The 26,485-nt window shown below is 36.6% G+C and overlaps 4 protein-coding genes across 4 annotated transcripts; 3 read left to right on the top strand and 1 right to left on the bottom strand.

Annotated features, from left to right (window-relative positions):
• Nucleotides 1-317: 317 nt before the first annotated feature.
• On the top strand, nt 318-6,134 carry LOC105834147 (dnaJ homolog subfamily B member 12). The gene is made up of 8 exons (XM_012676416.3): nt 318-780; nt 1,708-1,861; nt 2,132-2,277; nt 2,354-2,491; nt 2,579-2,712; nt 2,781-2,896; nt 3,881-4,044; nt 4,183-6,134. The coding sequence occupies exons 1-8, from the start codon at nt 648-650 to the stop codon at nt 4,290-4,292; spliced, it is 1,095 nt and encodes a 364-aa protein (XP_012531870.1). The 5' UTR covers nt 318-647; the 3' UTR covers nt 4,293-6,134.
• A 305-nt stretch (nt 6,135-6,439) lies between these two features.
• On the top strand, nt 6,440-10,053 carry LOC105834156 (another transcription unit protein). The gene is made up of 6 exons (XM_012676426.3): nt 6,440-6,918; nt 7,216-7,953; nt 8,051-8,454; nt 8,580-9,170; nt 9,270-9,474; nt 9,672-10,053. Exons 1-6 carry the CDS (start codon nt 6,864-6,866, stop codon nt 9,836-9,838), a joined length of 2,160 nt encoding a protein of 719 aa, XP_012531880.1. The 5' UTR covers nt 6,440-6,863; the 3' UTR covers nt 9,839-10,053.
• Nucleotides 10,054-10,220: 167 nt separating this feature from the next.
• LOC105834154 (ubiquitin carboxyl-terminal hydrolase MINDY-3 homolog) lies at nt 10,221-14,034 on the bottom strand. Its single transcript, XM_012676424.3, has 5 exons — nt 13,696-14,034; nt 12,904-13,300; nt 12,533-12,801; nt 12,090-12,387; nt 10,221-11,973 (listed from the first exon to the last, which is right to left on the bottom strand). The coding sequence occupies exons 1-5, from the start codon at nt 13,799-13,801 to the stop codon at nt 11,667-11,669; spliced, it is 1,377 nt and encodes a 458-aa protein (XP_012531878.1). The 5' UTR covers nt 13,802-14,034; the 3' UTR covers nt 10,221-11,666.
• A 1,637-nt stretch (nt 14,035-15,671) lies between these two features.
• LOC105834157 lies at nt 15,672-21,169 on the top strand. Its single transcript, XM_036285060.1, has 4 exons — nt 15,672-15,977; nt 18,339-18,516; nt 18,703-18,950; nt 19,059-21,169. Exons 1-4 carry the CDS (start codon nt 15,957-15,959, stop codon nt 19,944-19,946), a joined length of 1,335 nt encoding a protein of 444 aa, XP_036140953.1. The 5' UTR covers nt 15,672-15,956; the 3' UTR covers nt 19,947-21,169.
• The last annotated feature ends 5,316 nt before the right edge of the window (nt 21,170-26,485 follow it).

Below are 26,485 nucleotides of genomic sequence, written 5' to 3'. Positions count from 1 at the left end.
TAGTGTAATTGAAGTGTAGATGAGTTGGCCCGTCCCGTCACTTCTGCCTAAATATTTTTTGTTATATTTATAAATCTGTTTATATAATAAATAACATATTAGTAATAAATAATGTTATAAATAAATGTTTATAAATAAATAGATTGATAAATAAGTTTCTAAATAAATAGGTAATTTATAAAATATTGATAATTAACATAACGTGATCATTGCGCGAGTGCGGAAAGTACAGACAGAACGAACAGACCCGTGGCCATCGAAGATAGCTACGCTTCGATAGCCAATCCGCGTTCAACAAGTACGACGGTTCGATTCACCGAAGAACGGGACGCGTTGCTTGCGAAAACTCCGAATTTTCCGATATCGATCGCCCTTTCTAAATTCGCTTCTGGGAAATCCTGCCTTCGCGTACAGCTGTAGCAAGCGGATCAACAAACGATTGGCGACGGATTAAATGGCGTCTGTTCTTCCGTGCCTCGTGTCGTCTGCGCTCAGCTGTCGTGTGACGATACTCGTGACGTAACTTTATTATGGTGGATTGCCGATCCTGAAGATTTACGCCTCGCGATTTATTTACCATTCTGCTCTGTCACTGTGATCGCGTGTGAATTCCGGTGGTCGGGGCATCTCGCACAGCGACGGACGCGATGGACAGCAACAAGGACGAGGCGGAACGGTGCCTGGAGCTCGCGGAGCGGTTTATGCGGGACAGAAAGTACGACGAGGCCGAGAAATTCGCTCGCAAGGCCCAGAGACTCTTTCCGACGAAGAAGGCCGAGGGTACGTGAGTCTTGCAATTTCCTCTCGCAGGCGTCGACTCCTCACTTGGAGGATCCCTTCTCGCCACGCACGTGGCACGCCGTGCCACTTGATGGACTGTTGATTTTTCGTCAGTCACGTATATTCAAGCTAAATAAGAAGCTGTATAGTGTATGGAATAAAAGGAAGGAATAATAGGAAAGAGAGACTAGAATGGTTAACGAGGGACAGTGTAATATATAAGTCTTTTCTTTTTAACTGAATTTCTTGCACACAGTTTATCTTCATTCTTTTTTTTTCCAATAGGAAGAGAAGTGGAGGAAAGATGAGTCGTGAAAACCTGAAGATGTTCAGGCTAAAAAGAATAAGCTTTCTTAGATAGCACAAAATATTATCATAAATATTTATAAATATTTTACAAATTTATTTTCAAAAAATATTTTTTAAAGATTATATAATTATTTTCATAAACCATTTAGAAATGATACAATAATTATTATCAACAATAATGTACTGAAAAATATTTATGGTATATGAACTTGAAATATTTTTTACATTCTTTGATAATAATGGTATAAATATTTATTTTTAATATTTTCATAAATGTTTATCATAATTTTTTTTATACCTGACAAATTCGGACATAAAAATATATACAAAATATTTATCATAATTATTTTTCTTTCTTATAAATATTTTATAAATATTTCGTGCTATCTGGGTTATGTATTGCATCACAAGATACAGCATACAGAATACAATTTTATTTATTTATTTCCTTTATTATGCTAATAAATTACGTTTACATGTTAATATTAAACTTTTCCTTATTCTATGTTCTCTGTTTCCATTTATTCTATTTATTGTGCACAATCAAACATTTTTTATTTACACATTTTTTTTGTCAAATTACTGATGGTTACAGGAATTGAATAATTATACTTATAGAACTGCTGGCAGAGGTAACGGTGCTCTCCAAGCAGAACCAGAAATCTGAGTCAGCTGAGCCTAATGTTAGAAAGCGTCAAAATGTTACTAAGGATGGAACACATTCCCAGAGTAATTCCGAATATTCGAAAGATCAGTTGGAGCATGTAAAGAGGTATAAATATTTTAAGATTGTTTTAATTACTTGAGGACAACATAATTACATTGTTTTTGTTAAATACATATTTGTTTTTATTGAGTTTAATTTATATTTTATGAAACTTTTTGGTTTAGCTTATTTTTTATCTTTTTCTTAGACCCTAAAAAAAGAAAAAGTTAAACGAGTTTAAAGTTAGTCTAAATTGGTATTCAATATTGATCTTTTTTTGTTATCAATTATCTTACATAAATGTGCTTTTTTAAACAAGAATTTTTATTATTCTAGGATAAAGAAATGCAAGGATTACTATGACATCTTAGGAGTCAGCAAAGATGCTACAGACAGCGACATAAAGAAAGCTTACAAAAAATTAGCGCTTCAGTTACATCCTGACAAAAACAAAGCACCAGGTGCTGCTGAAGCCTTTAAAGGTACATCAGGATAGTGAAAAAAAAGAAGTTGCAAATATATCTGCATTATTATATAAAAAATGTATGTTTGTTGCAGCTATTGGCAATGCAGTTGCTATTCTTACCGATCCAGAAAAACGAAAGCAATATGACATGTACGGTTCTGACGAAGAAAGAATGCAAAATGTACACAACCGTGGTCACACGCATTACAACTATACTCGCGGATTTGAAGGTAAGAGAGAGCATTAAGAATTGTGTGTTCTAAAAGAATATTATACTAATTCACATATTGAAATGTAATCAATATATTTTTTTTCAGCTGATATTACAGCCGAAGAATTGTTTAACATGTTTTTTGGTGTTGGCTTTCCACAACAAGAATTTTATATGCGTCGGCCAGGTGGAAGATGGATGCGACAATCGGAAGCACAAGCGCAACATGCTCATTCTCAGGTAGAGTAGAGACTTTTGTGTTTTAGCACAATTTCAAAATATTTTTTTAATCATACTATATTTTTTAGCAAGCAAACGGATACACCACGTTTCTCCAGATGTTACCAGTTCTGTTATTAATACTATTAACAATGATGAGTAGTTTTTTCATATCTGATCCAGTATATAGTCTGCATTCGAGTCCGTAAGTATTGGTTCCATGCGATGTCATACTATAACGGAAAAGTAGGATTTGGAGTGGTGGTCGGAATTGACATTATGTGCTGGAATGACATTATTTTTTGATACATCATAATGAAAAAATTGTGCAAAAGGGAAATTAAAATTATTACGATTCGTGTAAAGATGTCTTTTATAATACAACTTCAAATATTAAATTTTATTTATTTTAAAAAGCAGTTTATAAAACTGAGCAGCAAAAAATGTGAATACGTTTAGTACAAAAAATGAAGTAAATATATTTTTGAAGTTGTTTTTATTTCGCCTTGTTTAAAAAAAATATGTAGTATATTATCACATAATTTTTTGAAACTACTTTTGTAGCTGTCATGATTGGCAACAAAATATTCACGAATTTGTAGTGTATACTTTGTGAGAAATCGTTTTTATTGAAATCTTTATCATATTTTCGTATATATTTCGATTTTTTTGTTTAGTTAAAATTTAATTAATACTTGAATTTTATTTCATACTGATATATTTATATGTATAATTGTACTTTGTATGACGTAGCATTGACAGATGTTTCTAGTATACTGTTTATTAAATAACTTACATCTTCACTGCGCAATTCTTCAACACGAATGACATGCAATTATTGCTGTTCCTTTTGATATTGCATGAATTAAATTCAATACTATTAGAGATTCAAATCCCATTCACAAGGCTCATTATAAAAAGTCAGAAAGAAATTAACCTATATTTAAAACAAATAGCGGAAAATCTATTTCAATTGTTTTGTAATATAATAAAAACATTTTATTATTAGAATTAAGATTCAAGTTACCTAACAAAAGTTTAGCTCAAAAATTAATTATTTTTTCTTGTAGTATTTACAGCTATTCCAGCAAAATATGCAATATGTCATCAATCAGTGACAGCACTAGCTCTAATTTATCTAGGTATCAATAAGGATTTTTATAACATATTTGATTTTTTTTGTTTATAGGAAATATTCCGTGGCCAGAACAACTCAAGTTTTGAAAGTGCCATATTACGTTAAGGAAAACTTTCATAGTGAATATCAAGGCAGTTTACGTAGGCTAGAAATTTCAATTGAAGAAGAATATGTGAGTAACTTGAGACAGAACTGCGCCAGGGAAAAGAGTTACAGTATGTATTCTTTTGCTTCTTTTATTTCTTCTGATACCTCTCATATTTTTCACATTAATTTTATTATAATATTCTATAGTTAACATGAACTTTCCTTTGTAAACATTTTGAAGATATTTAAAACTTATTTTCTAATAGGAGAAGGTATAATGTGGAAGGCTCGTAATTTGGGAGATCAAGATCTGTTCTTGAAAGCTAAAAATCTCGAAACACCCTCGTGTAGGAGACTGCAAGAACTGCAAGCATAATAGATAACATATGTGAACTAAACTAAAAGTTGTGTGAGTGTGTATGTAGATAGATGTATATTATATTTACATATGTAATTGTCTTTGAGTGTATAATGAAAATTTGTTATAAAAATTGCGATTACGTATAAAATATCCTTATACACTCAGAGTAAATTATATTTTAAGATCCACGTAACACATGTATTTGAACGTCTTAAGCTGCGTTCCGTTTTACGCATAATGCGCATAATGCATCATTCATCTTTGTTGTTTGTCTGACGTTAAACAAAAATGAACAATGCATTACGCGCATCATACGTGAAACGGAACGCAGCCTTAAGCATTCATTGCATAAATTTTGAGTTGCATGATGAATGATTGCAGCTATATACAGAGTAAATAAAGTTTTAATCTTTATTTATTCGACTTGAATAAAAATATGTAAGAAAGTTTGTTTGTCATATAATTTTCATTCTTTCAAAACGAACATACATGTTAGTTATAAATACATATATTTTAAAAAAATATTAAAAATTGTCTATTAAAAAATAATGTAACATACATGTGATTGCCTCTGCAACTTTTCAACTAAATATAAAATGTTTCTTCAGTCATTCTGAATACTCAATTATTTATAACAAGGAAAGCCTAGTACTTGTAAGTACAATTACATAAGTAATATAGATGAGATGAATATCATGCATAAATAATTTCGTAGACTTACGGGTCCAATTTATTTCGTAATAACACTTTTCGATTGCAATTTAAAAACTACAAATAAATCTGTAGTAGATCAATAATTTATATTTTACACTTGGAATGTTATTGCACAGCTGATTATTAGTATATGCTTTGAGGGTGAATTGAATAATTAGGAATATTTCATACACTGCAATTATGAAAACAGTTTTTCGAAAAAAAGCAATTTGACAAGGATTTATTCGGATAATTTTGATTCTCCATTCAATAATATATTGTTTTGAAGTTACTTGAATTACTTCACTGCCTCTGTATTAAGTCTGCATTTCATTGTTTTTAATTACAGATATGTACGAAATTTATCCTTATGGAAAAGTATTAGACTCACGGAGGAAAAATTATTGAAAGTAATGTAAGTGTACAATATACATATATATTGAATTTGAATAGTTTTTCCAATAATTTCGAATAGTTTTTCACGAGTCTAATACTATTCTTTCTTTAGGAATAAATCACTAGATATTTTAGGTCGAATTGCTTCTTACTAAAGAATTAATTATTTCAATTTTCTTTTATCAATCTTGTGATTGCAAAAATGTATTGACATAAGATTGTTCACAATCTGTATTGATTTGTTATAATTTTAATATGTAAAAGATTCAATATTTGTTTCTAATATATCTCGAATTGATCGCAAGAATTCCTTGATATTTGCATAAAAGTTTAAGTCAGTATTTTGAGTATCTATACTGATAAAATCAGTACTTGGATATACCTCTTGGTTTTATTTTAAGCTATTCTTGTTAGATATAAACATAATTCTTTATAGAGAAATATATATTAAATCGACTTGTGTGAAAGATCACTGGTAGAAATTATGCAATGATAAAATAATGTGAGAAATGATTGATATATTTGCATTATAAAACATCGGATTACTTATGCTGTAATTAGACTGGAGAGTTTAAAAAATATTTACTCCAAGGATATTCAAGCAATATTATAAACCTTTGTTGAAATGATTATATTCAATAGTGTTTGTTTTTTAATGATCAATTATAAATCATATAATGTGCTGTATAAATGTTTACAATTATTATTAAATATCGATTTTAGCACGTACTTTACTATTAAGTTGTTAAAAATACAAATTATGTTTAAACAATTTTATATATATTCTTTTTTTTGTCTGGGATCTAGCGACTTTTCAATAATAAAATGTTTAATTATTCTATCTGAATATATGTTAAAATATGTAACGATATGGATCTCTAATTATTTACCTCTTTTATACATATAGACACTTCTTTTATACATATCATATTCACACTTATAAAGATATTAGTATGCTTTTTTGTCCTTCATTAATAATAAAAATCGAATAAAACGCGACATTTTTATAATAAGCACATTTTTTATATAGATCAGAAGCTATATTGTTTTGTAATTAAATTATTCATTTTTTTTCTTTCCCTATTTCTTTTTTTAAATTTTTTCTTATTATCTTTTTATATAATACGCGTTTTAACATTCATGAAAAATTCTCAATCAAGAATTCTCCGTAGCTGTACTGTGCTTTCTACACTCGAAATGAAACGGGTACAGAAATCAGACGTTCGCAAAAACGAGAAAAATATCATCAGAAGATTGCCTGAAAAATTGAGCCGCGAGGAAATCAACTAACCTCTCGTTTCTTAAAAAAAATAATAAAACTTAACAGAAGGTGACAACGAACGGAAGGTACGACTGTCACGTCGTTTCTTTCGATGCAGCATGCACTGCTAAATCATACGTACAAGCCGTTTCTCGCCTGAGCGGCTTGAAGCTTGAAGAGCTATTTTGAAGCAGCTTGAAGTAGCTTCGTTACGAACCCCAAACTGTCCCAAACACATGGTAAACATGTCACCGGTACGAGAAACTTTGCGTGACTCCAGCGGCGATTCTGGTACGTAAACATCGATGGATGTGTTTTTATCATTTTTCCGTAAATTCTGGTGTTCCAATAATATTAATATGTCACGACTTGTTGTTCAGCGACATTCTGCTTTGAGGTTATATTTGAGACGTTTATCGCAGTTTATCGCAAAAGTGATCTAACTGTCAAAATTCGGTTTTCTATTTTAAAGCATTAAATTTCATTGCGCAATGGTTAATAACTTTAAATGTTTGCGACTTTTACGGTGAACGCCCTGTATCATTGCCACGATGACCGACGCTGTGATTTCTGACTACATGTTTTTAGGATCAGAATCCGACAATGCTTCCGCGTCCTCGAGATCGAGTCGTAGCGGTAGCCGAGCGTCACAGGCTCCAGTGCAAACGGGCGAAAGGAGCGAGCACTCCGAGGACGAGAACGGAGCGCCGGCTTCGCCCGCATCGAACGCCAGTGGTAGCCGTGCCTCGAGGTCCACCAGCCAGAGTCCGGTCGGGTCAAACAAACTGGACGGCAGTCGCAGATCGGAAAGCCCGTCCGGATCACCGGTCGGATCTGGCTCGAGACGTTCGAGCGTCGGCTCCGTGCAGAGCGAGAAGTCCGGCTCTCCACGGTCCAGGAGCGGCACCCCGAAGTCGGTAGCCTCTCGCGCCAGCTCGGCGGACTCGCAAAAGTCGCCCCGATCGCGCTCGCCGTCCCCGCGCGGTAGCGTACACTCCTCGAGTCCGAAGTCACCGGTCAGTTCAAGGTCTGCGCGCTCCAGATCGGTGGAAAGAAAGTCCAAGACTCCAGCCTCCCCCGCGTCCAACGCCTCTGGTTACGACTCTCCGAAGAGTCGTAGATCACGAAGTGCGTCCTCTCAGAGGAGCAACAAGTCAGCGGGTTCCACGAGTCCGACGGAGAGGCGGTCAAATTCGTCCGCGTCCTCAAGGAAGCTTGACGAGTCGACGAAGAGAGCGAGTTCCGAAAGATCTGACGTCAAGAGATCGCGATCCAAAAGTCCCAACAAGAGCGATAATGAGTCGAACAAATCCTTCAAACAGACAGGTTTGCATCGCTCTGTTTTATTAGTTTCAATATGCAATATTTTCTTTCTGATAAGTTACTATTATTTAATTGTTTAATATTAAATTTTTTTTGTTAGATGGAAGCCCGAAATCCGATGACAGTGACGAAGAAGAACAGTTGAAGAATAAACGGCAACGCAGCAGCTCTGGCTCGGACACAGAAAAAATTGTGAAACGAAGTAAACCGATAATAAATTCGGATTCCGAGAATGAGACAGCTGACAAAGAGAATAGCGTTGCTCCAACTGCGGACGCGTTGTTTGGTGATGCAAGTGACATTAGTACGGACGATGAGAAGGATAAAAAGGATGAGAAGAATGAAAGAGAACGGAGTCGCAGTCGGAGCAAAAGTAGAAGCAGAAGTCGTAGCAGAAGCAAAAGTAGGAGCAGAAGTAGGAGTAGGAGTAGAAGTCGGAGTCACAGCCGCGGCAGATCCGAGAGCGGTGGAGAGGGTCCAAGCCACCGAGCTATTATCGAAGACGTGAGTTAATGAGACGAGAAACAAAGTTTTCACTTTTTTTATGAATATTAAAATATTTTTTTCGGCAAAGGACTTTGTCGAAAAGATTATGGATATTTTAACATTAAATGTGTTTCTATGTGTAGGAGGAGGATAAAGATAAAGAAGAAGAACCAGAGCCACCTCCAGAAACTCGAATTGACGTGGAAATTCCGAAAATCAGTACCGATCTGGGACGCGAAATTCACTTCGTAAAGCTGCCAAATTTTCTATCTGTTGAAACAAGACCGTTCGATCACGAAACCTACGAGGATGAAATCGACGAGGAGGAAACTCTGGACGAAGAAGGTCGCGCTCGACTAAAGCTCAAAGTTGAAAATACATTGAGGTGGAAGGAGATGTTCAACGACGAAGGCAAAATGGTAAAGCAGAGTAACGCGAGATTTGTAAAATGGTCGGATGGTAGCATGTCCTTGCATTTGGGTTCGGAGATCTTCGATGTGTACAAACAGCCGCTGCAGGGCGATCACAATCACCTTTACATTCGTCAAGGTACAGGTCTGCAGGGTCAAGCGGTATTCCGAACGAAGCTAACATTCCGGCCGCACTCCACCGAATCATTCACGCACAGAAAGATGACTATGTCTTTGGCCGACAGGTCGCAAAAGACTTCTGGCATTAAGGTTCTTTCCCAAGTAGGAATGAACCCAGATCAGAATAGATATGAGATGATAAAGGTGTGTATCTATCACATGTACATATTTTCTACACATATGTTAAAAATTATTATGCTATTGCATTTTATATTGTTTCTAATTACTCATTTTATTTTACAGAAAGAGGAAGAAAAGCTACGTATGGCTATGCGAGTTCAAAACAAAACGAAGAAAAGTACTGGCGGTATTAGAAATACTAACCGTGGTAGTACAGGAGCGTACAGTGGTGATGCTTATCACGATGACGGTTCCGATGACGAAGGTGCAATCTCACTGGCAGCTATAAAAAATAAATACAAAAAAGGCGCAGCGATTCCTTCTAAAGGTTATTTAATATTTTACTTTATACTTAAACATTAATGGTTTTTTTCTGAAACAAGTCTCACAATATCATTCATGTTAAAATGTGTTAAATTTAACTTCAAAATGTATCATCTTCATACTTTACGTATAAATTAACATTAGGTTAATTTATTTGTCCAATAGGACTGATTTATGATTTAAAAAACGTTTTTATTTCAGCATCGAATATTTATTCTTCGGATGAGGAAGGTTCGGACATTGAGACACATAGACCGAAAAAGAATATTAAAGGAAAAATTCTTAAAGATTCAGACGAAGAATCCAATTCTGAGAGTTCTGCGATTAGCGGCGGAGACGATAATCAAGCTGATGATGCGAGTGACTGAAAATGTATATATAATTCAAAATTTAGTAAATAAACGTTTTTTTCTTTTTATAACAACATAATAGTTCACCATTATGGCACACGATGCAAATAGCGTTAAATAAATAGTATCTAATGTTATAGATAATATCAGATTTGCGTATGATGTAAATAAAACAATAAATGCATATTTGAAATAGTCCAAAACAAATAAATTTACATAAATTTGTAAACATATCGAATCAATCTATTTTGCTGCCAATGCTTTTAAAATAACATTTTTGCAATATTAAAAAGTAATAAACTGTTAGAATTTGTATACAATTTAAAATTATTTAAGAATCTTCGCACAGGTTGGAAATTTAATTACCGATACTAAAGCAATAAAATTATGTTGCAATAACTATTTTTCAAAAGTAGTAAGTTTATTATATATTTAACACCGTAACTGCAGTTTTGCAAAAGTCATATAAAATAAACATTGACCAAATATCTATTAAAATTATCATATATTACGTAGTATTCCGAAAGAGTGCGCGTTATCTTTTACCTCACGCGTCGATTTTTAAGAAATTCATATATTTCTGATTTTCATTACGTTTTTAATCGAAAGAGGACTTGAAATGTAACTTAACAATTTTATTTAAATGGCGCTTTTCAAAATTGCTTTGAATAAAGAAATTCTTACGGCAAGAACAGCGAAATAATAACGTATAGGAAATTTCAAAATAATGACGTCTCGTAATACTTTAGTAACATTTTATCTATATAATATATAACAAAATGAATTTTTGATAAATATCCAAGAATACCATCCCCTCAAAACACAAATTTTCTTTATAAAAATCTATAAAATTAATGTTAACAAATTTTATGTTTATAGTTTTTAGAAGGGGCCATGTTTTTATTAAACAGTTAACAAAAAAAAACAAATTTATGGAGTAATACAGTAATAAAGATGTTGCTTTGCTTTGTAACCAGGAAGAGATGTACGGTGGACTTCATTTCGCGTGGAAAGTCGAAAACTTGTGTGAAATAAAACAATTACAGACTTCATATTTTTTTACATGAAGCGAAATACATCCCACATCCCCTATTTACAGCTCAAAACGTGGTCAAAATTTGTACTGTTCCACATTTTATAAATATTTTTTTCTTAAGAATTGTTTAATAAAAATAGGCCCTCTAAAAATTACTACATATTTCATTTTTACTAATTTTGTTGATTGTTATAAAGAAAACCTATGTTTTCGAGAGTAACGCTTTTAGATATTTACCGAATTTTTCATTGGAACCCTCTTAGAGTTCGTTATTTTCCGCATGTAATGTAATAGAACGAAAATCTTCATTATGAAGTAAACCGCACGTAAGCAGAAAATTCTTTAATTTTTCTTTAAACCATGTCACTGTGAATTACTTACAATCGACCATCGTAAAATTCTATTGTGCTAAGAAATTATTTTTCATTAGTTCTCTCGAGAGCTATTAAAATTATAGATTACGATTCTGATAATATAGTCAATAAAAACATTCAATAAAAATAAGTTATTTTTATCTCGTTGACACACAGTCAGTGCGGTGCAATACTTTGACATAAATTGTAGGTATCCTTAATAGTTTCCATTACTGACCATGCGTCACGAATACCACATATTCCATGGAAATAATTAATATTTCTTATTGGCAGATATATACTCGATATTCACCAATGCGAACCAGATGGCCGATTTGACTAGACTACGATCTTAAAAGTGGTAATCCTCTCAACGATATTCTATAGAAGCGCTCGGTCAGGTCACTCTATGCGTCAGCTCCATTGTATACATATATATTACAGAGTTTTATAAATTCTAATTTAAACTAGGATTTTGTCCTATGTCCCATTGTATCTCAATCCTCGGCCATTTCGTCTGCAGGACTGTCAGCATAGGATTGCTATCCATGATACATTTTACGGTGCACTCGAGCAATACCGCTTGTCCCTTGTGATATTTCACTCTATTTTCCGGATTACTACGCTGTAGACCATTGTAGTGATACAAGACGAACATGTCTGGGCACATACGTGGTTCCTCGGGAAAGAATTCGTCCATAAACGACGCAAGAAGTATTATCCCTAAATTTTCATTGTCCAGTTTTTTCCTCATGATATCGACGCTGCAAGAACATTTGATGTAAAACTTGCTAACACTATTTTGACAGTCAAAATTAGAATCAAATTTAAAACGGATTTCATATATCTATTGATATTGATAAAAAAAATGAGTACGTACTATTCCGCATCGGCTACCAATCCTAATTCCGCTAACACATCTTGCAGCAAATTCGCTGCAATAAAATTATTCCCTTCCGGATCAAAGCGCTTGAAAATTCTTCTTGCTTGCTCCGACGGCGTTTCTGGACTCACTAGTCGCTTCTCTGTAGAGAAAAGCACGGTTAAATGTGTGTCCGATCCTAGCACCCAGATTGGATGCGACGGTGATTTCAAAAATGTTCCCACTTCGCAATATCGCAAATGCTCCAGCAGAGTGAGGAATCCCACCGTATTCTGCTTATCAATACCGCGTAATTCTGAAAAATAATGCAACGTGTTAATTCATAGAAAAAAAATCTGGGTTTAAGGCATATTAGAATAATTACATCAATTTTATACATAATGAAATATATATTAAATTGAGGTAATAGTCATTAAATTAAAAAAAAAAGGTCATCTTACTTAATCCACTAATATCTTGATCATGATCCCAGACGTGACTAACTGCCCGGCCAGTAAGCATTAGATTGATTAAACTTTGGCTCCCATATCCATAAGTAGAATCGATCATGGGTTCTGCAGGGTCCGACATTTCAAAGCATATTTCCGAAATCCCTTTTGTACACATCACTGTATAAAGTAGCAGTAATATACCATACTGCTCTTTCAACATCCCAATTCGTTCCGTAAAGAAATCCTCCACGTCATCGATGCTACTTGTGGTAAATATCCTGGAATAACAATCAATAAAAAAATTATTAATCAATAGCACAATATTATAGAATCGAATAATTCCTTCATTAGGGAATTATTTTTTGGCAGTACAAACGTACCTTAATTGAGAGTGAAAAACTTCCGATTCTAACGACGTTTGTTTGGTAACCGGCATCTCATTAATTTGACTACCATCGCCATCTTGGGTTGAATTCACTGTCGACTCAGCTAACTTTGAATCGGTGCCTTCCTTGCTACATGCAAAGCCATTAGAATCATTGGCGTGCACTACTGAATACTTAGGGTCCTGAATGTCAGCAGCTTGATTAATAATTTCAGTCATAGCTTTCACAAGCAGTTGATCACACTTTTCGGCCTTAATGGCCTTCCAAGTTATGACATCGCTCTCCAGCAGTAATTGCTTCAAAATAAATGCTTGAACTGCAGCTATCACAGCGCAGGGTCCACCCTCTCTCTGTATAAGCGCAGTAGGTTCGTCTATGCTGAAATAGAAGCCTACAACACAGAGATAATTAACATATAGCATATACGGTAATATATTTATAATATTTCTCTTGCTACCAGATATCCATAATGTTATATTTTGTATTTATTATAGAATAGATACACAAGAGCTACATTCAAACTTTGTAGAGAATTATAAAGTCAATCAATTCCATGAATGTCAAGCGAAACTTTTTATACATCAAAGAATAATATAGATAGAGATATAACATCAGAGAAGGCATTATGCATATATAAAAGTGTTTTTAGACAATTTTTAGTGAAAATTAATTACAATTTTATCGCCACTCATTGGTCATTAAATTTTGGAACACATGTAAATTTGTATGTTTACAATGCATAATCACAACTTAGGAGCAAGGCTCCTTCACGCGGTGCTTCAGTACCTTGCGCCCATCGCTTGAAAACGTCTTCCTTGACGGATGAACCCCAGAGGAGTGTTTTAATATTTTTCAGGAGCTCGTCGTCGCCTCCAATGGCATTATCGGCCATTATCTATCCGGTTGCGCGCGGTGATACGGGAGGTTAAAACGCGCCGTGTACAGGAATCCTTATCTGGTACTGATCATAATATTCACGATGCTATCAGCTTCACATTAAATCCCGTGGAATTGTCGGTCGCATGTAGGTACCATCCGATAACCTATTTTGTACAACAGAAAATCGCCAAGTACGTCGCCATTTTGAACAGTTTTCTCTTTCGTGTGAAGTGCGCTCAAAGATGGATCCCACTTCCGCGTCAACGCGCGTTCGACGGAATAATCGATACATCGAATGATGTTTGAAAACGTACAGTTCCGACTGTTCAAGAGTTGGAGTGACTATAATTAAATTCCAATTAGTAGACTCGCGTTTATTTCTACTAATGCAGATTAACTTTAATCTCAGTTTAACTTACTTTTTACCTCTTTCTAATTCTTAAAATTTGAGAAAAAAACGAAAAGTAAGTTGAATTGAGAATAAAGAGTTAATCTATATCGACAAAAATTAACATAAACAACATGATTGCTTACAACAAAAACTGTTGTTCTATAATTCGTTATCTCTAATCTTAATCTTTATTCTAAGTTTTTTTATATGCCAAATAAAAAATTAATCATTCTTTTTATACTAACAAAATATTAAGTTAAATTAAATATGATTTAATTGTATAATTATTTTAAAATTTTAAATACATAATTTATTGTTCTTTATCTTTTCAGATTTTTAAACAATATTGATAATTTTATCCATGACATAATTTAGCAATTTCTTATTAACTGTTGATTAATTTAATCAGCAGAATTGCTGAGAGCAAAATTTTTAATTACATATAAATTTATTGCTTCTAATCCTTTTTTTAAAAACAACAAAAAGTTAGTAATTCTACTTAAGTTAACAAAAGAATTCTGTAAAAACCTCTTTGTGTGTTAATCGTTAGTTAATGTAGTAAAATCAATTAAAATGAAAATGTTTTTACTGTGTGATTTATTGTTCCTAATTTAATGTTTTCTTCATCTGTTAAAAAACAAAAAGTTATAATACTAATTCTCTCCATGTTAACAAAATATTGTGTCAATCGTGTTTTTATATTATTGTTAGTTACGTATTTTTTACTCTATTAATCTATTCATTCAGTGAATCATTTTTAAATTTGACTGAGCGATGTTATTTTCCTCGGCAGATATTATCTACTTTCCTGCCTTCGAGAAAGACTTGCTGAATATTTTGATCTGATTTGAGAACATCGTGAATTATCGTTGTAGTTGACTTATATAACTACTTTTATATAATTTGAACATTGCTAACATCTATTGGTTCTCACTGCCCTTGTTATTTCGTCTTTGATGTAATGTACGTTTTTTTTTGCTCACATGAATTACACTTAAGTGGTCGTACTTTGGTACGACGTGTGCATTCTTATCTCGATAGAATAAATAACACGTTTTTTTTTACCGTTTTATACATATACATTATTCGTTATTGCTCGTAATCGAGCATTCCGAGTGAAAGTAAAAGCTCGTAAATCCACGACTGTGAGCAGAAGGCATTTCGCGATAGCTCGACACGGCACGTTTGCTGAGAAAAGTACGGAAAATATCTTATAAAAAAAATTAAACATTGTATGTTTAAAGATAAATTTAATTACATATAAATTATCAAATTCTCGAAGAATTTATTAGGTGAAAAGAAACATTTTATCGTAATATTCTGTCTCGATTATTCGTCGATTAACTTAGACAGAATTGCTTATTTCTTATTGATAAGTAGCTTTAAAACTATTAATCTTTTGTTTAAACCTCAAATTTTTTATTCTCTCATATTCCTTTTTTTTTTAACAATATACAGTTAATTTTCTTTTAACGGACATTATTTCTACATTTTATTTGATATACTAGCATCATTTGTTCTTCTTTAATATTTAAATAAACAACAAGGATAAAATAATATTCTAAAGCATGTAAGAGCGGTCTAATGGAATGCGCTTTGTGTTCACGAAAAGCTGCGTGATCTTTTGTTTTGTTTCCATACCCTAATAGTCCTAGAGGATCCTCGTCAAAATAGAGGAGATACTGTTAGTGAGAAAACGGGTCGCCCCGAGGTGACGAGTCAGTCGGCGGTTGGTTTTGATGCATGCGTGAGGGAGCGTCTGTATCGTCAGAGGACCATGTTTGCCAGATCCACAAAGGTACGTAAATTCCCTCTGCCTTTCTAATTGACGACAGAAAATTACGTTTGTACGAGGATTTTGATACCACGCTCCACGTACGCGGATATACTCTTCCACCTGTCGCGATAGACCGCGGTCGGCGAATCGTGAAAGTCGATTCCGATCAAATGTTCCAGCACAATGGGAACCGTCGTCGTCCTCGTCGTCGTTGTCGTCGTCGTTGTGGCGGAATATAGAGGTGAGGAGTTACACGTGGATGTAACGGCGCGGTTATTTTCTCCTCGGGCACGCACTTCTACGCTAATCACGCAGCGTAATTAGATTCCGGCCGGGCCGGCTGGGCCTAACGAGTCATAATTGCTGGTGCAGCGCTCGCGGGTATAATCGTACGTACTTTGTTACAGTTCCGAGGTCGTCGTAACGCGCGTTGCGAGCGGAATGGGAGGTAGGCCGCGAGATCCAGACGCGGAAGCGGTCGCTATACCTACCACCAATGCGCGCTTTTGCTTTTTTGCGAATTCGCTCGCGTACTCGCGCGGCGCGACGTAATCGCGCATTCGTAGTCGAAATGGAAATGGCTCGGCTATCCGGCTGTCCATCTACAAAGAGCGTGAATAGAATATCCCTCTTCTTCGATTAATCCTACCATTGAAAAGAAACCTCGGTTCCGCGCTTATGCAAGGCAGGGTGAATCCGCGAAGCGTGGCAGGCTAGCCCAGATAGAACACACAATCAAATTGACACCGTTAAGGACGTTACGTTTGTCACTTGGCAAATAAAGTCACGATGATGTCACCTTGCGATGGCCATTATAACTTTAATGTTCCACCCGGGATCACACGTAAGCAAATCGATCGAGCCTAATCAAAATTGCAGACTTAAAATGCTTAAAATGATTTGCAATAAACAAGAAATAATTAAAATATTTAGAAATGTTGATTTCATATACTTATATTTTTGAACATTTTAAATATTATAAGCATTTTAACAACGCTTTAAAAACATCTCCAAGTTATGATCAAAGTTTGTTTATATTGATGCTGTACACAGAAAAATATCATTGTCATGTTGAGAAAGGGAGTTACTTACTTTTAGCTTTAACAAAGAACGTCTTTTTGATGAATAGTATTAAAACACAGAAAAGTATGTACTTGAATTAAATAAAATATCAAATAATTCATAAATTTATATCCCCAAATCGATCGTAAGTTCGATAAGCCCCAAATTTATTTATAATTAAGATAAAATTCTAGTAATTCAATACTTTAATCAAAAATATTAAGTTAAAATAAAAATTTAATTTACTTATTATTTTAACTTTTCTACTATTTTATAATATTTTTCGAAAGAGTATACATTTTTGTTAAGTATATGATAATAAAAATTTATGATAAATGTATTTTCAGCCTATTATTAAGAGAATATTTTTTGTTGAAAATAACCGTTGCTTATTAAAATTAAAAAAGTAAATTGAATAATCCCTTTTCTTAGCAGTAAAACCGATATTTTTTGTGTAAGTATAAAACGTTAAATACGATATATTTGTGTGAAAACATTACATATTATTGAATATATCGTTGTAATAAAACAGCAATAATAATTTTATGTTTGCTGGATCACCGCTAAAACTTTTGTACACGTGATGACCCCAATTTCTTTAATGCCGGAAGAAAAATTCGGAGCCGACAGGCGACCTTCCGCGCGGCTTTCTGCTTCGGGGGGGAAGATCCATTCATACGATTTTGCTCCGGCAGTCGCAAAGCAATCGGAGAAAGGTATCTTTGTTACATAAGGCGTGGGCCTCATTGTCAAGTCGCCGTTCTGCGACTGAAGTTCGCGAGCTAATGAATGAGTGCGCGAGTCGTAGGTCGATTCCAAACGCTTCCTCCGAGAAAAACGCCTCGGAAAAAAGAAAAAAAAATCAATGCTCCCCGCCCCTTACGTCCGGTCACGATTCGGACGTGTGAGAATTTTAGGCTGCGAGCTCGTAAATTTTTGTACCTCGGGACGCGGACGGTCCCGCACGGTCCATCGCAGATCGGTGAACCACGTCGGTTCCGGCCTGCTTTCGCTTTCGTGGTGTCGAAAGAACGGAACGGAATGACGATCTAGAATCTACACGAGCTCGCAGCCTCGCACATACATACATACACACACAGACACATGTATGTACACGCGCACGTTCGGTAACATTCATCATATATGTATTTATATACATATATCGATGTTCTGGTATTATAAGTGATTCTCGAGAATACTCGGAAATATCGCAAGCCGGCATAAAAGTGAAATGCCGTGGCGGTATTAGGCCGACAATAAAAGAGGCGCTTACGAAACACCTCTGTATAAGAAAAAAAAATCGGGTTATCATTTCCTTAGATCGCGCAATTACTACTCTCGTTGTACTGTATCGCCGGATGGAGCTACGTCTCAAGTGAGGATGGACTGACCCAGTTGAACGCAGAATCGACGGCACCCGAGGAAATTACGCTGGACGCCAAGGACCAAACGTCGCAATCGTCCCGGCAGTTGGGATCGGATGACATATCGATATCAGGTACGTATGCTGTCAATAACGATACAATCTTCGAGCCTCCGCTGACTGGAAAGTCACCAGCCCGCGAAAGAGAACGACGGAGGTGAGAGGTAAGAGGAAGATTTTTTTTCTCGTCGTGACGCGAGATGCGCGATACCGCGCGCCAAAGTGAAAATATTATTTCACAAGGATATCGATCGCTTTCAGATCAGAAGACAAACATCAACGACGTCTTGCGGCGCAAGAATATCAAATCAGACGGTGACGACTCGAAGCGGAATTACGTCAGGGTCGCCCGAAGTGAAATCTTTAGCGCAATTGACGAAGAAGATGAACAGCTTGAGAAGGAAATCGAGTCGAGTTTCTATGATGACTTTGATACGCTCTCAAGGGAGGAGGTACCAGTCGTGCCCTGGAGATTTTCGAGGATGATGACCTACGACAACGTAACAAACGTATTGGGCTACATAATGAAGCTACTAGCGCCAATACCTGTATTTGGATAGGCAAGTTTTTCTTTTTAGGCAGCATGATATTAATTTATATCATTGTTGATCCTCCAGTCGAAATCAAAAAGGCAGTCCGTGAAGATCTATTTGACGAGTTTCGTTGACGACCCAGCATTATCACCGTCTGAGGTCCGTGATGCGCTTGCAGAGGAGGAACTGCCAGTCGTGTTTCGACGGAAGAGATCCCGGAACGTAATTAAAAACTGGGCGGCACGAATACTGAAGGAACTTAATGACTACGGTATCATGCGTTTCAATAAACAGAAGGAATCTCCCGATCCTACCACGATATCTTCGACTGCCAGCGGTACTCAGTCGAAATCCTTGAATTTTTTTACAATATCTCCAATTGCCAGCAGCACTCATTCGCAAGCCTCGGATTCTTCCACAGTATCGCCGACTATCAGTGATACTCATTCGAAATCCCCGATAATATTGGACATTTGGATAAAAAAAGTACTGAAGGCGTTTGATGAGTACGGCATCAAATATTTCTTTGAACCGCCCGCCAATGATACTCAGTCGAGGTTGAAAAGGGAGTCCGAGGAGATCGATTTGAATTTCATTGACGACTCAGCATCCTTATCGTCCGATCCTAAGACCCGTAACGCGCTTGCAAAGGAGAAACCGTCAGTCACGTTCCGGTGGAAGAGATCTCTGGGGAACACATTTGATAACTGGACGGCATCCGTACTAAAGGCATTTGATACCTACGGTATCATGTATTTCTTTCCACCTCTGAAGTCTCTCACAGAAATTCCGACTGCCAACGTTGCTAAGTCGAGATCGAAAAGAATTAGACGTGTCATGAATTCACATTCGGATCCTTCCACGGTATCTCAACGTAGTCGTCCGATTCGATCTTTGTCCGACAATTATAATAAAACCGTAGGAAGTAACAGCACTTCAGAAAATGTCGTCGATTCTCCGCCGAAGGCTTAATCACATGTAACGGTGGAATCTTCCGATAGTTCCACAGTATTTGACCATTCCCTTATGGAAAAATATTATTGAAAAATTATTGAAAATTATTGAAAAACTATTCGCCTTTAATATTGTTCACTATTAATATCAATAAATTTATTGCAAATTTAATACTATTTTTCCATAAGGGCTACCTCGTCCAATTATCGTATTGTAAAAGATAGTATAAGCATTACAGATAAGCAGAATGTGACGTATTGTACGTATAAGGTATAAGAGTATAGATATTAGTTTAACGCATTATTAATGCTCAATTGAAATTTCAGGCGCGCTAAAACAAATGAGATTATTGCAATGCGATGCGCACATAATCCCCGCCTAATCTTTCGATCATTCCACAGTATCTGCGATTGTCACGTTGTCCAACATTACATTAATTATCGTGAAACTCTATACTGCAAAAAAAGTCTAGTAATAATCATGAAGTTTAGATGAAAAATCAACTAAATGCTAAGTAAATTTCGTTGATTACTATTGTGACAGTAACCAACCGTTTGATAATAATTAGAAAAGTAAAAAGTTAGCATTTGGTTGGTTTTGCTAATATTAACCGGATATTTGATTCAAAACTACTTCGTCCCGCGATTAATCTATTATTATTAGATTTCTTCTTTAGTGTAGAAGATAACGGCAATGAATATTGTTGGTTTCCTCCGTCGGAGAATTCAGATAAGAGCGAATTGGTAGAAGAATTGAAGGCGCTCGAGTTGCAAGTTTCTTATTGTTTCGTAGGAAATGCGAGCCGAATTAGATCATCACGTTATAGTATATTAATGATAAAGTTCGTAACGACAGTTCATCAATTTATAAGATCGTTGACTTTCAAGAAAATGGAACTGACGACGTAGCGCTTAAATTAAAAAAAATACTGTAAAGCAATATAACAATGTTGCAATTATCTCTGGGCATTCAAGGGTAGTATATTGGACGCGCAATAAGGCCCCTGTGCCTTAATTAACATTACGATAAATATAAGGTACGACGTTATTAGAAATTAATTTAACGCTTGACTGATAATTGTGCCATACTTGTAGACGCGGACGATGCCTCCGTACTTTCATTTCGCGGAATGAAAGATTGAGATTAAATTAGTCACTTGCTCAAATGTGGTTGAATTTCTATTTTGTAAAACACTATTTATATTTTTTTATGTAAAATAAAATACTTTTTGAGCAACTGTAGAAGATGTCTTTATAGATATATAAGCGAACCAATAGAAAACTTTCTGGGATAAAATACTTCTTTCCAATCGAAATTCAGCCCGATTAAAAGAAAATCGTGGATTCTGAAAAAAATAAAATATGTCATCAAAATTTTAAATGCAACATTTTACAAATTGCATTATTCAGGAAATCGGGATGGATCTCGCTTATTCTTTTTAACGTTTCTTTTATCTCACATTAGAATCGAACGAAACATTCGGAACACACTTGGAATGTTTACGCTTCACAAGGGCAAACGTAAAAAAGAGGAGACGCGAAGTCACTAAAGTGCCTCGAGAATTTTTTCCGAACATTTTTTTTTTTTTAATTAAATGAATAATTTCGAGAAAAGGAATATCGTTATCGCGGAAGGGGCTCTTATTAAACCACTTAGCGGCTTAATCATGGCGCGCCGTTTGAGTTTTCTGACGCTTTCGCAAGTTTTTTTTAACGATGTTACGCGCGTATGGTGAAATTCGTGCGGTGAAATTCGTCCGTTAAATCGGGCACGTTGGAGGAGGCATTGCCGAACGCACAGGTGACCCGTTTTACGATCAAGATAATAATTCGTGATACTCGGATCGACCGGGCAAGCGAACGGACGGACGGACGGACGGTCGGTCGGATGCCCCGGCTCCGCTCGCTAATGCCTCGCGCTAATGTCTCTCGCTTCTAACTCTCGGATGATCTGCTCCGCTCCGGTAACGGTAACGTTTCGCGTGTACCGCGGGTGGTGTTCGTATATAGGAATACGCGAGTTACGTACGGCGGTGGCGGCGTACGTAAGACGTAAGATTAATTGCATTCGCGAGATCGCGATGAGATTAGGCAGGGGGGGGAGGGAGAGGAAGAAATGGAGTCCGCGCGGGAGAGCCGGCTCCGGTTTGCGTGTTCCGGTTTAACGGGCCGGTATTCGCCGCCGCGCGCCGGGCCCGGCGTGAATCGGCGGTCGTCGTTTTTAGCCGCGCGCGAGCGAGCGTCTTGCAACACACAGCGTGTACTCGCCGTAATTAGTTTGACTTTCACCCATCGCGGTCGCCGTCCATGTCGGGTACGCGGCGCGCCGTCGTCGGTCGTCCAAACGGACACGCGGGGTTCCTCCTCTCGACGCCGCCGCCGCCGCCGCTGCAACGTCGCGTCGTGGACCATCCCAAGGGCCCTCGAGACATCCGACAGCGGGTGTACTCGCGATCTCGCGTTTGGCGCGAGAAAAATCACGCCGATGAGGTCGACTGTCGCAACCGATCGATGCGCAAAACACGGCATATCGGCCAAGGGCGCGCACGCGAATTTTTCAGGGCTCCTTCGACCTCTTTTGTTTTCTCTGTTTATCCTGCATCTTTTCTCTCGCTCTCTTTCTCTCTCTCTCTTTCTTTCTTTTTTCTCTCGCGTTATTATCATATATGTTATACGGGTCACAGGCCACGTGCCGGAGAGCTTTGAATCCGCAATCGATATTACCGCATTAAATGTCGGCGACGTATTAATAGACGAGCACCTCTTCCCCGATAGCCTCCCGTCAGCCTTGAGAGCCCGTCGAAAGTTATACAGTTGTCGGGACATCCTTCGTAATACGTCGCACAGCCGGGCATTTCGAAAGATTACGAGAGTTTCGCGATTACGCGGATTTTTGGGATCTATCGATCTTTCGGATCTAAGGGCGAGAGTAGCGCGCTCGTGTAACACGACGAGCAATGATTTCGACATTATGCGGGACATATTATACGTCCCGGAGAGATCTTCTTTCCTCAGCGTTCTCGCGTGCTTCACGACGTGGTCTAGCCTTTTGAAGTTGCGCTACGCGGCAACGGAGATATCGCAGATCGTCCGTCAAACGTGCGCGTTTGACATTAAAGCTCTCGCTGGTCCCCCGCCGCGATTACGTCGGATTATGACGAAAGAGGCGAAAAATCGTGCGACTCTTTCGTTTCCTTTTCTCTTTTTTTAAGTCGAAGAGCAAACAAATCCACGAAGAACACCGTTCTCGCAGACCGCATCACCGGAAACAAGTGGCCCCGCGAGCGCGGGGAACGTAATTCGTTTCGTTGTGTAAGGTAACAAGAGAAAGATCTGTTCGTGATCTAACGCGATTGCAGCGAGAGATAAGGAGCGGAGCCTTAGGTGAACGCGAAGAGAGAAAAATAAAAAACGTGGGCCTTATTACGCCCAATTCTATTATATTTCCGAGGCGTGAAGGCGGGCGAGAGTCTCGGGGAATCCCAACCCTGCAGCGGCGCGGGCAGTAGGCTGGCTGCGGAGTTCGTCTGAAATTAAAAGCCCGACTATATCCGACGATGATCTCTCCTCGCGCCGCCGGTGAAACTCCGCCGACGATGACGACGACCACTGGTCGTGTAAACTTTCGTGCGAAGATCGAGAACAATTTATTAATTAAAATCACCGTCTCGTATTTGTGCAGTCCGTTGCACAAGAGGCGCGATTGCCTCCTCCCATATCGTCGTCGCGAGATTAAAAAAGATTCTCGCGCCGTTTGAACGATCGTCAGAGATGGCAGCATTATCTGATGTAAAGATAATGTAAAAACATAATGTAACACAATATAATCTAAAATCGCGTTGCTCGCGCGGCTTGGAAAGTAGAAAATCGTTTTTAATTTGTTGGATCGGCCATCCCAATTGGCTACAACCTAACAGAAAACGTTCGGGATCTCTCGGCCGGGATGAAGATTCGATACGGACACACGGTCGTCCTGAAGCAGCATCCGAAATGATACAGCGGCTCATTAGACGTATCAAATTTAGTGGAAAGTATGGAGAAACTGCTGTTAGGCAGTTGGACTGAATATTATATTGGGTAATAAGACGAGAGTTAGGTAATGGCGCGAATGTGTGTGTATCTAATGGTCTTTCGAACGATAGGAAAAAAATGTTGCAAGGCGACGACGCGAGATCGCAATCGCCCACGCGCTCTTCTGCGATAAATCGTACATATTTGCATATATTTACATTTAATCATTTACAAATAGATATGCGCGCGATACTTGGCAGAATTGGGAAAGTTAATATATTTTTTTAACCAAATTAAAGTTAATGGTTTGCAATGTAGTGATTTAGTTGTGTTAAAAGTTGCATGAATAAGGAATTTAATGAAATTTGCATTGAGATTAAGTTAATTTAAGGTGAATTAAAAATTAATTTTAGAAAGCATTAGATTAAAGCGTTGTAACTTTTAAAAATTAAATTACACTAAATGACAAAGCAATATAATTGATGATCAAATCAATTTAACATTTTATTTGTAAATCAAGTCTATATAAAATAATAAAGATATTTTTATATGGCAACATATTTTTTCTTTCATACAGATATATCTTTAATTTCAGTTAATAAGTTAAAAATTTACGTGTTTTTAAAAATAATTAAATGTAAATTAAATTAAAAATCATCAACCAATTACTGTTCAACCCTGATGATGTTTCAGATTTCGACGTTCTCCTGTTGTTTTCGAGCGGTTCGCGAATCAATTGTTTTTCCACGAAAAGTAGACGTTAAGCAATCGCCTGAAATAATTCAGTATTTACGGCGAACCGATCGCCGATTATATCAGCGGTTAATTGCTTGTAAGACTCCATTGTGATCGGCAATAAAAACGGGGGAGAACAAGATTACTCGAAGGGGGAGCAATTGGTAACGAACAAGATGCCCTTCTACGTGTGGTAATAACGCGATGCGGGCGTTAAGAGAGCGAGAGCCGCGTCACATATTGCGTACATGTAATATTATATTACACATCGGGTATATACATATATAACCATTCACTCGAACGGTTCTGCGATTTACAGCGGACTCGCTCCGTTAACGATCCTTGCGCCCTAGCTAGATATCCTTGCAGATTCATCCTCTTTTATGCCCCGTTGTGCCCACACCGGGTAACGCGATCGTGATGATAACCAGGCATAGAGGAAAATGAACCGGATCACCGAGGCGTGAATCTCTCCTCTCTGCCTCTTTCTTCGCACGAAATCGGATCGTCTCTCACAGACGCTTTTCTACGACAACGTACCTATCTCTTCTCGCCAAAAACAATGGCAAGGAAAGACGTAATTCTTTCGTCTGTATATATATGATATGCGGATAAGAAAGTACAATCCTCGACCGCATCTCGAATTTAAATCTTTTCCAAGTTTCCGCAACAAACCTTTATAAGAAACTTGTTTAATATTAAATTGATTTTATATTATTGCTTGAAGAGAGCTTTCTTCGTTATAATTTATCGGAAAATTTGCTACAAATATCATTATGATTATTATTGAGTTGAATGTTAATAAACAGAAGTAATATTATTTTTCTTACAATACAGAAAGTATTCTGTCATCATCTATGTGTAAATGTTCAACATAATACTAAATATATCAATGAGTTGTAAATCGCCTAACGGTCTGCATCGGATCTTAGTGATGGATATAATTCTTTTTATTAAATTTAATTTTCTTAGCTTTATTTTAAATTGCGCGCCGACAGAATTCGTCAGACTTAAGATACAGTAATTAAGCTAAATTTCGATGCTCAAGAGCATCTTAAAATCTCTCCTTCTTACCTCCCCGAAAAACTGTAAATTAATTTATTGCGAAAAACTAAATTTAATAAAAAGAATTATATCCATCACTAAGATCCGATGCAGACCGTTAGGCGATTTACAACTCATTGTTTAACATATTACGGTCGGTTAGAAATAATGTACTAATGTAATAATAAATGTTGTTACTCTTAATTAAATTGATTCGATTCGTATTCATATAACTCGCACATTTTTACTTGGTTATCTATTAAATATTATTGCTAACGATAAGAATATTAGAAATATACAAGAAATTCATTTTATAAATCGCACAACAAAAATAATCGAGTAGATTGTATAATTTAAATATATTTTACATTTTATCGTGATAATAAATCAGTGAAAATCGCATAAAATTCATCGTAATATCTTGATTTACGACTCATTTATTAAGGATCATTTTTAAGAGAAAATTCTCTCTATCGTAATGTCAGCATAGAATTGCCTTTTAAGACCAACAGCGTTCGGCGCGCAGAGTATGAAGATTTGGAAAATGTAATATACGCGAATTCACGCGAAAATATCATTAGGTATTAGGATCCAGTCCTCGACAAGCCGTGCGCAAGGCGCTTCTCTACTCATTTATGTTACTCGCGTATCGAGTATGGTTTCACTTATTATTGTTTTAAATCCTTTCCCTTCCGACGGTCGGCTTCCAAACGTAGCGGCGGTCAACGATTTATAAAACGCTAAAACGTGACGCAGGCTCCAAATAAT

The sequence above is a fragment of the Monomorium pharaonis genome, chromosome 3, assembly GCF_013373865.1.
Source record: "Monomorium pharaonis isolate MP-MQ-018 chromosome 3, ASM1337386v2, whole genome shotgun sequence".
Classification (NCBI taxonomy): domain Eukaryota; kingdom Metazoa; phylum Arthropoda; class Insecta; order Hymenoptera; family Formicidae; genus Monomorium; species Monomorium pharaonis.
The sequence above is the reverse complement of the archived record's forward strand: the minus strand, read 5'-3'. Positions and strand labels throughout refer to the sequence as shown.

What these genes read in the sequence shown, in the direction of transcription:
- LOC105834154 (XM_012676424.3), bottom strand. Translation starts at nt 13,801, where the DNA reads ATGGCCGATAATGCCATTGGAGGCGACGACGAGCTCCTGAAAAATATT. An exon ending in GTTTTTCACTCTCAATTAAG is followed by an intron (nt 12,802 to 12,903) that starts GTACGTTTGTAC and finishes TTGTTATTCCAG; the next exon opens with GATATTTACCACAAGTAGCA. An exon ending in TCAAGATATTAGTGGATTAA is followed by an intron (nt 12,388 to 12,532) that starts GTAAGATGACCT and finishes ATTATTTTTCAG; the next exon opens with AATTACGCGGTATTGATAAG.
- LOC105834147 (XM_012676416.3), top strand. Translation starts at nt 648, where the DNA reads ATGGACAGCAACAAGGACGAGGCGGAACGGTGCCTGGAGCTCGCGGAG. An exon ending in TCCGACGAAGAAGGCCGAGG is followed by an intron (nt 781 to 1,707) that starts GTACGTGAGTCT and finishes TTATACTTATAG; the next exon opens with AACTGCTGGCAGAGGTAACG. An exon ending in CAGTTGGAGCATGTAAAGAG is followed by an intron (nt 1,862 to 2,131) that starts GTATAAATATTT and finishes TTATTATTCTAG; the next exon opens with GATAAAGAAATGCAAGGATT.
- LOC105834157 (XM_036285060.1), top strand. Translation starts at nt 15,957, where the DNA reads ATGTTTGCCAGATCCACAAAG. An exon ending in TGTTTGCCAGATCCACAAAG is followed by an intron (nt 15,978 to 18,338) that starts GTACGTAAATTC and finishes TCATTTCCTTAG; the next exon opens with ATCGCGCAATTACTACTCTC. An exon ending in CCTACGACAACGTAACAAAC is followed by an intron (nt 18,951 to 19,058) that starts GTATTGGGCTAC and finishes TTGATCCTCCAG; the next exon opens with TCGAAATCAAAAAGGCAGTC.
- LOC105834156 (XM_012676426.3), top strand. Translation starts at nt 6,864, where the DNA reads ATGGTAAACATGTCACCGGTACGAGAAACTTTGCGTGACTCCAGCGGC. An exon ending in ATAGATATGAGATGATAAAG is followed by an intron (nt 9,171 to 9,269) that starts GTGTGTATCTAT and finishes TTTATTTTACAG; the next exon opens with AAAGAGGAAGAAAAGCTACG. An exon ending in CGCAGCGATTCCTTCTAAAG is followed by an intron (nt 9,475 to 9,671) that starts GTTATTTAATAT and finishes TTTTTATTTCAG; the next exon opens with CATCGAATATTTATTCTTCG.